This window comes from Molossus molossus, unplaced genomic scaffold (assembly GCF_014108415.1).
Source record: "Molossus molossus isolate mMolMol1 unplaced genomic scaffold, mMolMol1.p scaffold_m16_p_4, whole genome shotgun sequence".
NCBI lineage: Eukaryota > Metazoa > Chordata > Mammalia > Chiroptera > Molossidae > Molossus > Molossus molossus.
In genome coordinates, this window is record NW_023425377.1 from 14,805,891 (window position 1) to 14,819,417 (window position 13,527).

The following is a 13,527-nucleotide window of genomic DNA, read 5'->3' on the forward strand; positions in this document are numbered from 1 at the left end:
AGTGGTTATTCATGGAGGGACAGAGACCATGGACAGCTCCTGGCCTGAGCAATAGGAGACCCCACCTGGGTAAGGTGTGGGAAGAGGCGTGGCACCGTTTCCAGGAGGGGCAGGGCCCACAGACGTGGAGACACGAGTGGCCACACCCACCCCTCCAGGGAGCGGAGGCCACCAGCATGGCACAGGCCCAGGACCGCCATGCGGCCTGTCGCAGGAGCAGAGTATTTGCCTCCAGCCGTCCTCCGGGCCCTGCAGTAAGGCCTGGAGGTCCAACGTGTGCGGAGATGGGGGCAGTTTGCTCTGAGTTTGAGACTGAAGTTTTCAAATGAACAGGACTGAGGCTTACATCCCAAGCCCAAACTGAATTGTAACCAAAAGCCACTGGGAAGCTATGGACTCTGTGGAGCATCCCCCACGACCCAGCAGGGAGGAGAGGCGACAGAACACCGTGGGCAGCAGTTACTGAAGAAAGAAAACCAGTTCACGTTTCCACCCCGAGAGCCTTCTCAGAAGAGGTGGGCAGGGCCATGAGAACAAACAGGACGCAGAGGGAAGAAAGGGGGACCCCAGCCAACTCCCTGTGCTGAGAGAGAGCAGAGTGGGGGAGACCAAAGCAGGGCGGAGCTCCAGAGAGAACCCTAGAAGTGTGCAGGGGGCCCCCTCTAGTATTCCGAAGAGCACTGCCCATGTGAGAAAACCGCCTGAAACTGAGAGGGGGCACCTCAGCCCTCCCCCCCCCCCAACCCCGCACATACACACATGGAAGGGTAGAGGTTCAGCATCATCAACCGCGAGGAAACGCGACATTCCTGTTAGGAAGGCGAAAATAAAAGTGCTGGTCATGGCAGGAGCACCCGGCACGGGCAGACATCGCGGGCTGGACGCCCCCAGCACAGCCGCTCGGAAAAAGCTGTCAAGTGAAACATTCACTTACCATATGAATGAGCTGATCCATCCCTAGGCATCCCGGACACCTCTCTCCACCCAGAAATCCGTACATGAATATTCACAACAGCTCCATTCATAAATGCCCCCCAACAGGCGATGAACAAACAAATGGTGGCACACCCACACAATGGAACCCCACCCAGCAACAAAGAGATGAACGAACCCCAAAGGCGTTGCTCTCCAGTCTCGTATGTTACAGACCACTCTCTGCCACCTAGGACACTCTCCAGAAGACACAACCACAGCGACCAAACCAGTGGTTTCCGAGGGGCAGGGGTGGGATGAGGGCGGGACTGGAAAGCAGAGGTCAGCCAGAGTTTTCTGCAGACGGCCAGACAGTAAATATATTAGGCTGTGTGGGCCACCTATGGTCTCTGTGGCATAGTCTTCATTTTTTATTGTTTTGTTCTTTTTACAACACATTAAAAAATTTAAAAAATGGCCCTTGCCAGTTTGGCTCAGCCGTTAGAGCATCGGCCCACGGTCCAGAGAGACCCGGGTTCGGTTCCCGCTGAGGGTATGTACCTCGGTTGCAGTTTATCCCCGGCCCTGGTTGGGTCGTGTGGGTGGCAGCCACTCGATGTGTCCCTTTCACATCGATGTTTCTCTCGCTCTCTTTCTCTCTCCCCCTCCCACTCTATCGGAACAAAAAGTGGAAAGATGTCCTCGGGTGAGGATAAACACACACACAGACACACACACACATACATAAATGCTTCTTAGCTTCTGGGCCCTAAGAAAACAGGCCACAGGCCAGATTTGACTCAGTGTAGCTTGTGGACCCCTGCTGTGCACGGAGACAAAGAGGGAGTCGGGGGAGTCGGGGGTAGGGTGTGCGATGTAATTGTCCTGCATCCCAACTGTGGTGGTGGTTACACAAACCTACAGAGGTGTCAGAATTCACGATCACACTCACATGTTCCCAACTATACTCCTGGCCCCAACCCGAAGGGAAGAAAAGGGCAGTTTTCCTTTACTAAGCTGTGTTCTCTCGCATCCTGGCTGTTCCCTCTGCCCATCACACCAGGTCTCCTCTGAGCCTACCCTGCCCTTCCCTGCACCGGGCCTGGGCACTCCCCCATAGCTGGCCCTTCCGCCCTGCATTCATTTTCCTGTATCATGATGGCATTTCGTGCCACCTGCCCCACTGGACCCCAGGCACCTGAGGGCAGAGGTGATGTAAGTCTCCAGTGCAGCGCAGCCTCAGTAAATGAGTTAAGAGTTCATGGACAGAACAAAGTAAACTTGGGAATTTCTACTGTAGTACTGACCCTTTCGTGACTTAGGGCTGCTGCTCAGAATTAGTCTGATAGAGGACATTAACGTTAATCTACTGAAAGGACTTCATGTCCCTGTTGAAGGTTAACTAGAATTTGAAGCCTGAAAAACACTGAGAGATGAGCGGGCTAAGGGTGGCTCTAAGGTCCAGTGTAGTGCAACTGTCCACCTTGAAAGATAAACTTTAATACTAGAGTATGACCACTTGGACAGACTAGAATTTCAAACGGCTTTTTGTAAGCCTTTTCATGCACTGAAGCCAAACACATTACATTTAGAAGATTATATACAAACAGCAACAATCCCCACAAAATGAAAATTATCTGTGTTAATGGAAAAGCATCTAAGTTTCCTGTTAAACTTCCAAACATTAAGCACTTTGTATCTGATTAGCAGGGGGTGGAGATCACTCCACGTCAGTTCTGCCGAGGACAGTAACTAATAGTCCCCTTGCTCCCAGCCCTTTTTCCCTCCACAGAGACCATTTCCAAAGTTTCTAAATGTATTGTAGACTATGAAAGCCATTCAGAATGATGCTTTGCTTTTTAAAGAGGCTCTATTATAGCTGAGGATGCTAGATCTAATACTCTCCCCTAAAGCCAAGCACCAAGCCTTATTTTATTCTCTTCTCTTAGAAGTCTTTCTACTAATTCCAGAAATTCAGACAGATTCAATTATATTCAGGGGGTAAAAGTTCTAAAGTCAGTATCAGGTCCAGCTGGTGTGGCTCAGTGGTTGAGCAAGGACCCATGCACCAAGGGTTCGCCAGTTCGATTCCCAGTCAGGGCACATGCCCACGCTGTGGGCCAAATCTCCAGTGTGGGGCGTGCAGGAAGCAGCTAATCAATGCTCTCTCTCATCAATGTTTCTATCTCTCTCCCTCTCCCTTCTTTTCTCTCTAAAATCCATAGAGAGAAAAAAAAATTTTTTTTTTTAAAGCTTTAAAGTCAGGATCGGGTCAGCATGTGTTCCTAGTGTTTCAGGCCTAGTGTCTTGCAGCTTCCTCTAAACACAATGGAAAAGCAACGGTTTGCATTCGAGCTTGACTACAGATGCTACAGATGTTTCAGGGGACACGCTTCTCATGTAACTTAGTATTGAGCAAGGGCCAAATCCAACCTGACTACATGGCCTAGGCCAGTAAAGTGGGTCAAGCAGGCTAGGCCAGAGGACACAAAAAGTACAAGGAACATTTCAGTCCTCCCTTCAGGCTGTCGCACGTACGGTCTTGTAGGACAAAAACCCACACTCCACCTAGAAGGCAGCCAGCTCTCCACGGCCAGCCCACCAAGCATTGGAAACAGAGCTTACTATCACCAGGTCTGCTTTTCCAGGAGAAGCTCCAAAACCAAAGACACATGAAACTCTGAAAGTTTAAATGGTGACAACTCATTTTTTTTTTTTTTTAAATAGCCACCACCACCCTCAAAAAAATCCATGGGCAACCATTTGCAATCTTCCTGTCCTCATCTGAAAAACGGTGTCATAAACATGAAACACAATAATGCTTATTTAATACTTAAAACGATTACCAACACAGGGTAAGCAACTAAACAGTTCCCTGTAGGTGAAAAGTAGATCTTACCATCAGTAAATTATCTGCTGTGATCTTCAAAGAACCTAATTGAAGATCCCAAGGAGGTGGAATTCTTAGGAGATTTAGACCCTTTCAAATTCTGATCACTGAGTACAGAGTATTAAAGTTATTAGAAACTAAATAGAACCTGCAATAAAGAATGCCTACCAATAGATACTTAACGAGCTTGAAATGGCTCTTCTAATTAAGAGATCTAATAACTGTCACTAGTTAATGGCCACAAAAAGGCAATAAAGTACACATTGAGGGCTATGTTTCAGGGTAAACAGTGGCAGCTTCTAAATTAAGCTGTTAAAACAAACCGAAGGGTTTTAAGGTGAAATGTTCAAATATAACTTCTATTGTCAGATTATAGACTCTTGTCTATTGATACTTCTACTAGTTTTTATACTAGTTTTCTACTAGTTTTAAGCAAATTACAAAAACCAACCGCAATATTAACAAGAGTCTGTTAAAGAATTGCTTTATTAGTACAAACTATTAATACATACAAACGATAAAGCACTGAGAAACTTAAATCTCTCAGTCACAGCAAACAGGTGGCAGTTCCACGTCCAGAGCTGACAGAGAGCTTGAGGGTGACTGCAACGGGTCTAGGAAACAGGAATTTCCTAATCAGTATCTGCAAACCCTTGATTCATTGTCCATCTCAACATGGACCTTAGCTGTCACTTTTAATCATCAATTGTTTTTCCCTTTGTCCAGTGAATCCCTATGCCCGCCCAACCTACACACATACACACTCACTTCCTGGATTATGTCTGTGGTCCCAGAATTAACCTCTATTAGGAAATAAATCTTAAAAATACCTGAAACTCTTAGAGACCCAAGAAAGAGCCAACAATATCACTAGCGTAAATTTATAAAACAATGTAAGTTATCTCATTGGCACAGATAGAAAGGGTATTTATGATGGCTTCTGAGCACCAGCTTGAACAAAGACCTCAAACCCTCTGCAGTAAGAAGTTTTGTCATTCTTTGCTGTTGCACAGGTGTCTTGATCCTGCACCAGCTTTGCCAGTAATTTGGACTTCTTATTCCAAGCAAGTTTATTATACTTTAGCTTGTAAACTAAGAAGCTATATGCTGAGTTCAATCTTGTTTTGTTGTATCTAAGGCTGTCCAGATTCCAGAATGACCGGATTTTACCTGGGCATTTGGAACTAACAAGCAATACCAATTGAGAATATCCTGAAGTTTAAAGGACAGAAATGACTTGCAGGCTAACCTCCCACACAACCCTACCCCCCCGTGATGCAAGCGTCACGACACACCCTGTCTGTTGCCCTTCTAGAAGGGCACTTGTTCACATACCGGACTCCCACAGTGGAGAGGGCATCTTCAGAGGTGAAGGGGGGCCGAGGTGTAACAGCTTTTCAAGTTTCCTCTCCTCGTCGAGGATCATGAGGGGCACTCCATTCAAGGGGAGCTGTGCAATCTGATGTTCTTCAGGCAGGTCAAAACTCTCAAAATCTGCCGGATACAAAGGATTTTGTCAGGCAGCAACTCTCAGTATGGACAGTGGACTCCTGGGAGTCTGAGACCCTTTCAGTGCGTCCATGAGGCCAACTATTTTTCTAATAACACGGACACCTCTTCCCACTGTGTGGACATTGGCAATGATGCCCAGAAGCAATGGTGGATAAAAACCTCTGTGCCTGAGCACGGATCAAGGCAGTGGCTCAGCTGGCTGGCGTGTTGTCCAGTACACCAAAAGGTCGTGAGTTTGATCCCTGGTTGGGGCGTGTACAGGAGGCAACAGATAGATGTTTCTCTATGACATCGTTTCTCTCTGACATCAATGTTTCTCTCTCTCTCTCTCTCTCACACTTCCTCTCTCTAAAATCAATAAAAAAGCATATACTTGAGTGAAGGAAGGGAAAATTCTTTTTTTTTAAAAAAAGGAATTGAGTGATGGTGACTACTTAATTTAACACCACTGAACTTTAAAGGAAACCATAAACAGATAAAAGACTCAAGATGAAACAAGTCTGCAACATAATAAGACTACTTTCCTTTATCCATGAAGAGCTCTTGAAAAAAATAGTCACATTAGCAAAGGAAAACAAAGGTACAAACAGAAGTTAAAATAACTACAAATGGTCAATTATCAAATATGCTCTCTCTGGGGCACACACATGCACCAATTTATTTATTTATTTTTAATTTTATTTATTTATTTATTTATTTAATCCTCACCCAAGGACATTTTTCCAGTTTTTGTTCAGAGTGAGAGGGGGAAAGAGAGAGAGAGAGAACCATCGATGTGAAAGGGACACATTGAGTGGTTGCCTCCTGCATGACCCAACCAGGGCCGGGGACAAACTGCAACTGAGGTACATGCCCTTAATGAGAACTGAACCCGGGCCTCTCTGGACCACAGGCGATGCTCTAACCACTGAGAAAAACTGTCCAGGGCAACACACATGCACCAATTAAAACAGAGAGATACACACTGCCTTTCTGATCAAGATTCGAGTTTTAAAACCTTTGCAGTTACAGACAATGGGGGACGCGGCACCCTCAGCCACCGGAGGTGGGCTCAGTCATTTATGCTCCTGTCTGAAAGGACAGCTTGGCCGTGTCTCTTTCCTGAAACACAGCATACTGCAGTCCTCCTTCCTGGCCAATATGCATAAATCTACCCCATTTTCCTTAATGACTGAATGGTAATCATTAGCATGGCTGCTATCAGAACGTCATTACACATCCTTCGAGACTCAGCAAGCAATTCTTCAAGTTTACTCACTGGGTATACTCACAAACTCACAACAATGTAATTTCCAGAATACTAATTGAGGAATTGTCTGTAATGTAGAAAAGCCAGAAACAACTGGAAGTGTACTAGAAGAATGACCAGGTGCCCTCTGGATGAAAGGGCAGGAAATCCAGCTGAGACAGCCAGAAGGCCCTGCTTGATCTGCCTTGTGCGGTCCTTCACTCTGCCTCTCAGCTCCCCAGAACCAGTCCAGTCCTTCCCTCTACCTCAGGATCTTTGCACACACTGCTATGCCCAATGCTCTTGCCTTGCCAATCCCCTTCCTCACGTAGCCGTCTCCTGAGCGCGTTCTTGAAAGCGGTTCCGGGCTGGTTTGGTTCCCCTAACAGGCCCTGCTGTGCTGCTTGCTCACACTTACAGTGAGGCGATTTGTCCAGTGTTGGACTTTCCCTCCAAATCATGGGCTCCCTCAAGGCGGGGCCTGGCATACAGTAACCTCTCTTCAAAGTGAGTAAATTAAAGCTTAAAAAGCTGATTCTATAATAGAAAACATTTCAGATACATGTAGCAGACTGAAGGAGTAAAAAATTCATGATTTCACTGGCTATGTAAAGTTTTCAGGCATTGTTCAATTTGACATAAAGCCCACTTTCTAATAGGCTTACTAGGGCTTACTGCAGACCTGTTCAAGGTTAGTGAACACATCTCCCCTCTAGGAGGTAAGCTCTTGAGGGCAGGAAAAATGTTCTCCACAGTGTTGCTCCAATTCCTCTTCTGACCCAAGATGATACCTTCCAAATAAATCTACCAACAAGTATATTTGTTCAAAGCAGCCCAGATTCAGACAGTCTCATTATAGTTTTGGGTCATGTGTCATATTCGTATCCCTATCAAGTTACAGCTGAATTAGATTTTAAGAGAAACTTAAGGCTAAATATTTTTGTAATACCAAAAGACACTACCTAGAGGATTGTAGGGAAAAAATTTTTCTATTTCTGGATAGGTGCCATCCGAATCAGGAACAGAGCTTTTTGCTTTAACAGTCTTCTCGGTCACCTAAAACCATCCAAGAAAATATGAGTTAGTGAGAGGGCTTCCTCAAGACATGTGAAGACTTCAGCGCATTTTAAATTTTTTCAATTTCATGCTAAGAACCATAATCCTTAGTTCTCATGATTAACACAAATACAATTCAACAAGCAATTCCAGCAACATGGCTCAAAAGTTGTCTGAAATCTAAGTATTAGCTCCTGTCAGCCTAAGTCATCAAGAACACAGAGTGGAGGTAATTAACTCCATCACTCAACCTAACAGAGGAGAATAGGGGCATGAGTCAGCCAGAAAAGAAGCTAATTCTAAAATCCATTTTTGGCCTTTGGAAGTGTGATTTTCTTGTGTGTTTCTGTCAGTCTTACCTTAATTAGTTGTTTTTTTCCTAATACACGTTTAAAAAAAACAATTATTCAAATAAAGTGTTAATCCACACATCCAAGTCATCTTTGTCAGCTAAGTTTTCTCAGTCTGGGATGCACGGACCTATAGCTCTAGCTCATATACAAACACAAAGGTCAACGTGCTAGCAAATCATCACCTACGAAGCTGGTGCTTGCTCTGGGAGGTGGGGAGGAGGATGGCGGCACCTGAGCTATTATATGAATGACCTATTGCAAAGTACCTCCCTCTCAGTACTTTCTGTATGTGTAAGTAGATACCTTGTTTTCTCACTGTTCACTTTATTGCACTTCATAGATTTTTTTTTTTACAAATTGAAGGCGAGACCCTCCACCATCAAAAAGATGATGTGCTGCCCTGGCCGGTTTTGCTTAATGGTTAGAGCATCGGCCCAAAGGGTCTCAGGGTTGATTCCCTGTCAAGGGCATGTATCTGGGTTGCAGATTCAATCCCCCGCCCCAATCAGGGTCATAGAGGAGGCAACCAATCGATGTATCTCTGGCACATTGATGTTTCTCTCTCTCTCTCCCCCCTGCCCTCCCTTCTGCTCGCTCTAAAATTCAATGGAAAAATATCCTTGGGCCCTGGCCAGTTTGGCTCAGCGGTTAGAGCGTCGGCCTGCGGTACAGAGAGATCCGGGTTCGGTTCCCGCTAAGGGCATGTACTTCGGTTGCAGTTTGTCCCCGGCCCTGGTTGGGTCGTGCGGGTGGCAGCCACTCGATGTGTCCCTTCACGTCGATGTTTCTCTCTCTCTCTCTCTCTTCCTCTCTCTCCCTCCCACTCTATCTGTACAAAAAAATGGAAAAATATCCTCGGGTGAGGATAAAAAAAAAAAAAAGAAAGAAAGAAAAATATCCTTGGGTGAAGACTGACGACAACAACAACAAAAAAGATGACTCGCTTTATGGCACTACTTGCTTTATTACAGTGGCCTGGAACCCATCCTGCAGTATCTCTGAGGTATGCCTGTACTACCAACCAATCTGCTTCAAGACATTAGTCAAGGGCAGGTGATGCAAAATAGTCACCAGCTGCTGCAAAGTCTTCTGATGTCGAGAAGTCCACCAAAAGAGTATGATTCTCTTCTGCCAATCTGTTTGCTAGCCTATATCTACCCTACTCATCGGGAAGAAAGCCAGATAGAATGCCAATAGCCATTTTAAGAGTCAGAAGTGCTGAAGTGTTTAAACAGTGTCTTTATAGACAGCACTTACCTTTTTAGCAGAGAAGTTTGTCTGTTTCTGCTTGAGAGGTCCATCAGTCTTTACTGACTTTTCTGTAGCTCTGTTGACAGTTCCCAAAGCCTTTCTGGGAGCCTTACGTAAGGCCGGAGGAGCATCAAACATTTTACCAACATGTGGTGTTGAAACCTGAGTTCTGCCATCTAAAGCTTTGACTGCTTTAAAAAAAAAAAAGGTACCATAAGATTATTCGGGCAATAACGCATCTGCGCCACTTGAAGGCTGACTGTGTATAAACTTGGCCTATTTCTCACTGCAAACTCAACCCCCATTTTTGACAGCGGCACGGCCATTGTCCATCTCATTCAAATACTGAACATGAAAAAGACTCATAACAAGCATGTTGTAGCAGCAGTACAGGCGTACCTCAAAGATATTGCGCGTTCAGCTGCAAACCAAGCAAGCACCGCAATAAAGTGAGTCGCAACCTTTTTGCTGCCAGAGGGTCTTGCCTTCAATTTGTAAAAAAAAAACGCAACATCTGCGAAGTGCAATAAATAAAAGGAAGTATGCCTGTATTCTGAAAAGTTGACTCCAATTGCCTCCAAGGTACACTAAATGCCTCCCTAGGCCCCAGTCCACACCCCCAGTTGACCCACAATAGCTGTGCATCTGACTGAAGCCTGTATACTTACAAGGCCGGGACCCCAGCTTCAGCCGGTCCTTAGAACTGGCCCGGGTGCCTGGTTGTCCATTTTCCTTATCCACAAAGATCACAGTAGCCATTCTGGATTAACTAGGGGTGTGAAATACATATTAGACCCTGGGGGTTAGGGAGGACGAGAGAGCCTAAGGTGTGGCACAGCCCAAACTGTCCACACCGGCACGCCCACGCACAAGCAAGAGCTAAGCAGCGGGAGACGCGCGAGCTCGAGCCAACGGGCACTTAATCCAGCCCTTAACTCTTGAAGGCTGCGTCAAAGGCTCTATATTCCAGAAGAGACGGCGGTTTGGGGCCGACAGAGACCCTGGTACTCATCAGAACCGAACCGTCGAGGGTCACAACTCAGTCCAAGGCCGTGGCTCAACCCGGTTCGGTGCTGTAGACGACCCCGGACCCGGCCCCCCGGCCCTCGCCCCAGCCCCCCGGCCCCCTGATCCTCACCCCTCGGGCCCTCGCCCCATTCCCCCGGCGCGGACCCCCAACACGCCTTTTTCCTCACCAGACGTCCCCCGCCCCCGCCCCCCGCGACCTCTCCATTCACCCTCGTTAGTTTAGGATCAACAGCCAAAATCACCCACGACCCAGCCTTCAGCGGTCGCGCCAGGCCCCGGTGTTTGAACCACAACTCACGTCCCTATTGGCTCATCCGCCCAGGAGGCGGGATCGGGTGGGGTGGAGACTCTCAGGAAGAACCAATGGGAGGAATTTAAACTCCTTGGGCTCCGCCCCGAAAGCTTTTCTCCCCCTATAGGATTACAGTTTGTTTCTTGTGGCGGGGTGGGAGGGGGGATCAAACCTCCTGACACCTTAAAAATGGACTTTTAGGGGGCGGGTTGTGTATTTTTGTTTTAAACCTGTTCCCCACACACAATGGGGAGTGAATATGGTCTCCAAGTACAAATAACTAGGATGATTATGATGATATCAAGATGCAGGGGTTTTTTATTTCTTTTTCCTGAGATACTTGGGAGGTCAAGACATTCTTAAATGAAGACTGTGAGGTTGAAAAAGTCAAGGCGAAGTGGCAACAGAACTATTCTTCTAAAGTCTTCAACTAATCAACTATTCATCCAGAGAGTAAATAGATCAGAGCAAATAAAAAATAAGAGGTATCCTGGAGGAAAGGCATTGATTGTAGTCTTCAGGAAAATGAGGAAAAATGGATACATAACAGTTGTATTTCAATTAGAGATATGAAAAAATACACAATCAGGTGGGGAAAACAACCCATATTAGGTCTAAAGAATACTAGCAGAGCAGTGTGGGAGACATTTTGCATGGCGTCATTGCTCGACCTGCGGGACGGGTCAGAGCAGAATTAAAAACTAAGAAAAAGTGTAAGTAGAGGGAGATTAAACGCAATATTTGAGTCATTCGGTTATGCTTGTGATTAAGAATAGGCTGATTATTCCCTAATTGAAGGCCTTTCCTCAACATTTCAGGCTAGGATGCTGTTTCTAGTATAGCAACAGGAATCTCTAGGCTTAGGAACAAAATGGTGATCCTAATAAATACATAATTCAGGCTTCTTTAAAAATTCTATCGTTTGCCCTGGCCGGTTTGGCTCAGCGGTTGGAGCGTTGGCCTGAGGACTAGAGAGTTCTGGGTTTGGTTCCCGCTAGGGGCACGTACCAAAAAAAAAAAAATTCTATCATTTAATAGGGATTGTCATAGACATGGTTTTAATATATGCCAGCTCATTGGCCCTTCCTTGGCTTTTCAGGACCAAAATTGACTGAATGATTCACTCGATAAACAAATAATTATTAAATGTTACTTAATGCATTAAAAAGAAAGGATCTTAATATTACCAGAAAGGGGACCTGGCCCTGACTTGGTCTGCCTAGGGCCAGCCAGTAGTGTGCGGGTTCTTGGCTTCGTGCAGAAAAAAGTTCACAGCACAAGACCAGGTGAATTTTAGAGGATGTTTATTAAAGCTGGGGATAGTAAAACAAGAAAGGGCTGGGGAAATGAGCCTAGGCTGGTCTGCTTTAGCTCACTAAGAAGTCAGAGAAAAGGGGAACTTGGAGGCAAGTTCGGGGGCATTGCCCGGGATGAACTGCCACTGCCCACTGCTGCCCTGGTCCAGGTCCCTTAGAATTTAGGAGATGCATGCCTGTAGGGGGTGGGGGAAGAGGTGGGCATGCTCCCGGGAAGGAGCTCTCAAGCTGGGAACCTTCATTTTTAAGAGTTTTAAAGGCTGGGCATTTAGGGGAAGTCTTAGAGCAGGATCCCAATAGAATATCCATCAGCTTTATGCTGATGTACCAAAATGAGGTTTATTCTCTTAACTTCATCTGCCCTTGGGTGTGGTCGGCAAATGACACTAATCGGATTTCTGCTGTCTATCTCCTTGAGTAGGGTGATTTAAACTATTTACCCTCTGGTTGGGGAGAAGTGCAAGCCATTTATTCCTATGAAGTGTCCCTGGTTTAGGAAAGAAAGGATTTACTAGATGGCTATAAACTGCTGTTTAACTATCTCAGTTTCCCTATTTTGCTTACTAGCCTGTCTCACTAACCCAAGAAGGTGAAGAAAAGAGGGAGGACCAAAACAAAACAAAACAAAAAACATGCATACCTTTATTACTCCTTCCTTGTCCTTTTTTCTTTTGAATCCCCACTCCTTCCCTTATTTTCTCCCTGTATCACTTTCTACATGTCTCAGCTCCGTATTATATTATTGGCACACAAAAGTGTTCATTTTGAAACCAAATCTGTACTACAACTTCCAAGTGGGGGATTCTCTGTCTCCTAAGGGTTTTGGCCGCAAGGTTTATATCTCCCTACAGTAAGTCTTCCCCTTACCACAGGAAGCACTGTCCCCCAAGGTTATTCAGTAACTGAAAATGCCATAACCACCTTCTCTTTGAGTGACCACTCTTTTCTGACTAATGATGCCTCAGACCCACTTTGTTATGCCAAACTACTAGTGGGATACCGAATTGCTACACCACCCTCTTCATAAGGGTCCCTACATCCTAATCAACCCCAGTGTATCCTAATCCCCATTAACAAACGGGGACCCATTCAGAACTGTTTCCTTTAACCCTTCTCAGAATCAGTCCGCCAGGCAGGAACCCAAACCTTACAAAAGATTCTTCACTCTTGTCCAGCATATTCTATGATTCCTCTGGGAGATGAATTCCCTGGCTTGTGCCTGGTGGTTTGAACTTAAAAGACCTCAACGCTTCCGAGAAAATTTCAGTAATTGTTTTAAGAAGATAAAAACTAAGTGTGGTAGAGATAAATCAAAGAACTTATATGTATAACCAATGAACACACAAAATTGTGTGGAGGGCAGGAGGGGATCGATGGGGGAAGGAAAGAGGACATCTGTAATACATTCAACAATAAAGATAAGTTTAAAAAAGAAAAAGAGCCCAGCCGGTGTGGCTCAGTGGTTGAGCATTGACCCATGCACCAGGAGGTTGCGGGTTGGATTTCTGGTCAGGGCACATGTCCAGGTTGTGGGCCCGATCCTCAGTGGGGGGCATGCAGGAGGCGGCAAATTGATGTTCTCTCTCATCGATGTTTCTATCTCTCTCCCCCTCTTCCTTCCTCTGTCTCTAAAAATCAATAAAGAAAAATTTTTTTTTTTAAATTCTGGAACTCCCCCAAAAAAACTA

General features: G+C 45.6%; 1 protein-coding gene across 4 annotated transcripts; it reads right to left on the minus strand.

Annotated features, from left to right (window-relative positions):
- Positions 1-4,275: 4,275 nt before the first annotated feature.
- Positions 4,276-10,546, minus strand: PTTG1 (PTTG1 regulator of sister chromatid separation, securin). 4 transcript variants are annotated; one of them, XM_036240455.1, is made up of 6 exons: positions 10,530-10,546; positions 9,871-9,971; positions 9,209-9,393; positions 7,505-7,598; positions 5,138-5,296; positions 4,276-4,416 (listed from the first exon to the last, which is right to left on the minus strand). In XM_036240455.1, exons 2-6 carry the CDS (start codon positions 9,959-9,961, stop codon positions 4,346-4,348), a joined length of 600 nt encoding a protein of 199 aa, XP_036096348.1. In that variant the 5' UTR covers positions 9,962-9,971; positions 10,530-10,546; the 3' UTR covers positions 4,276-4,345. The 4 variants fall into 4 exon arrangements, with proteins under 4 accessions (XP_036096348.1, XP_036096347.1, XP_036096349.1 ...); XM_036240454.1 differs by lacking the exon at positions 10,530-10,546 and adding an exon at positions 10,445-10,464; XM_036240456.1 differs by lacking the exon at positions 10,530-10,546 and adding an exon at positions 10,341-10,441 and having other exon boundaries at positions 9,209-9,390.
- Between the last annotated feature and the right edge of the window lie 2,981 nt (positions 10,547-13,527).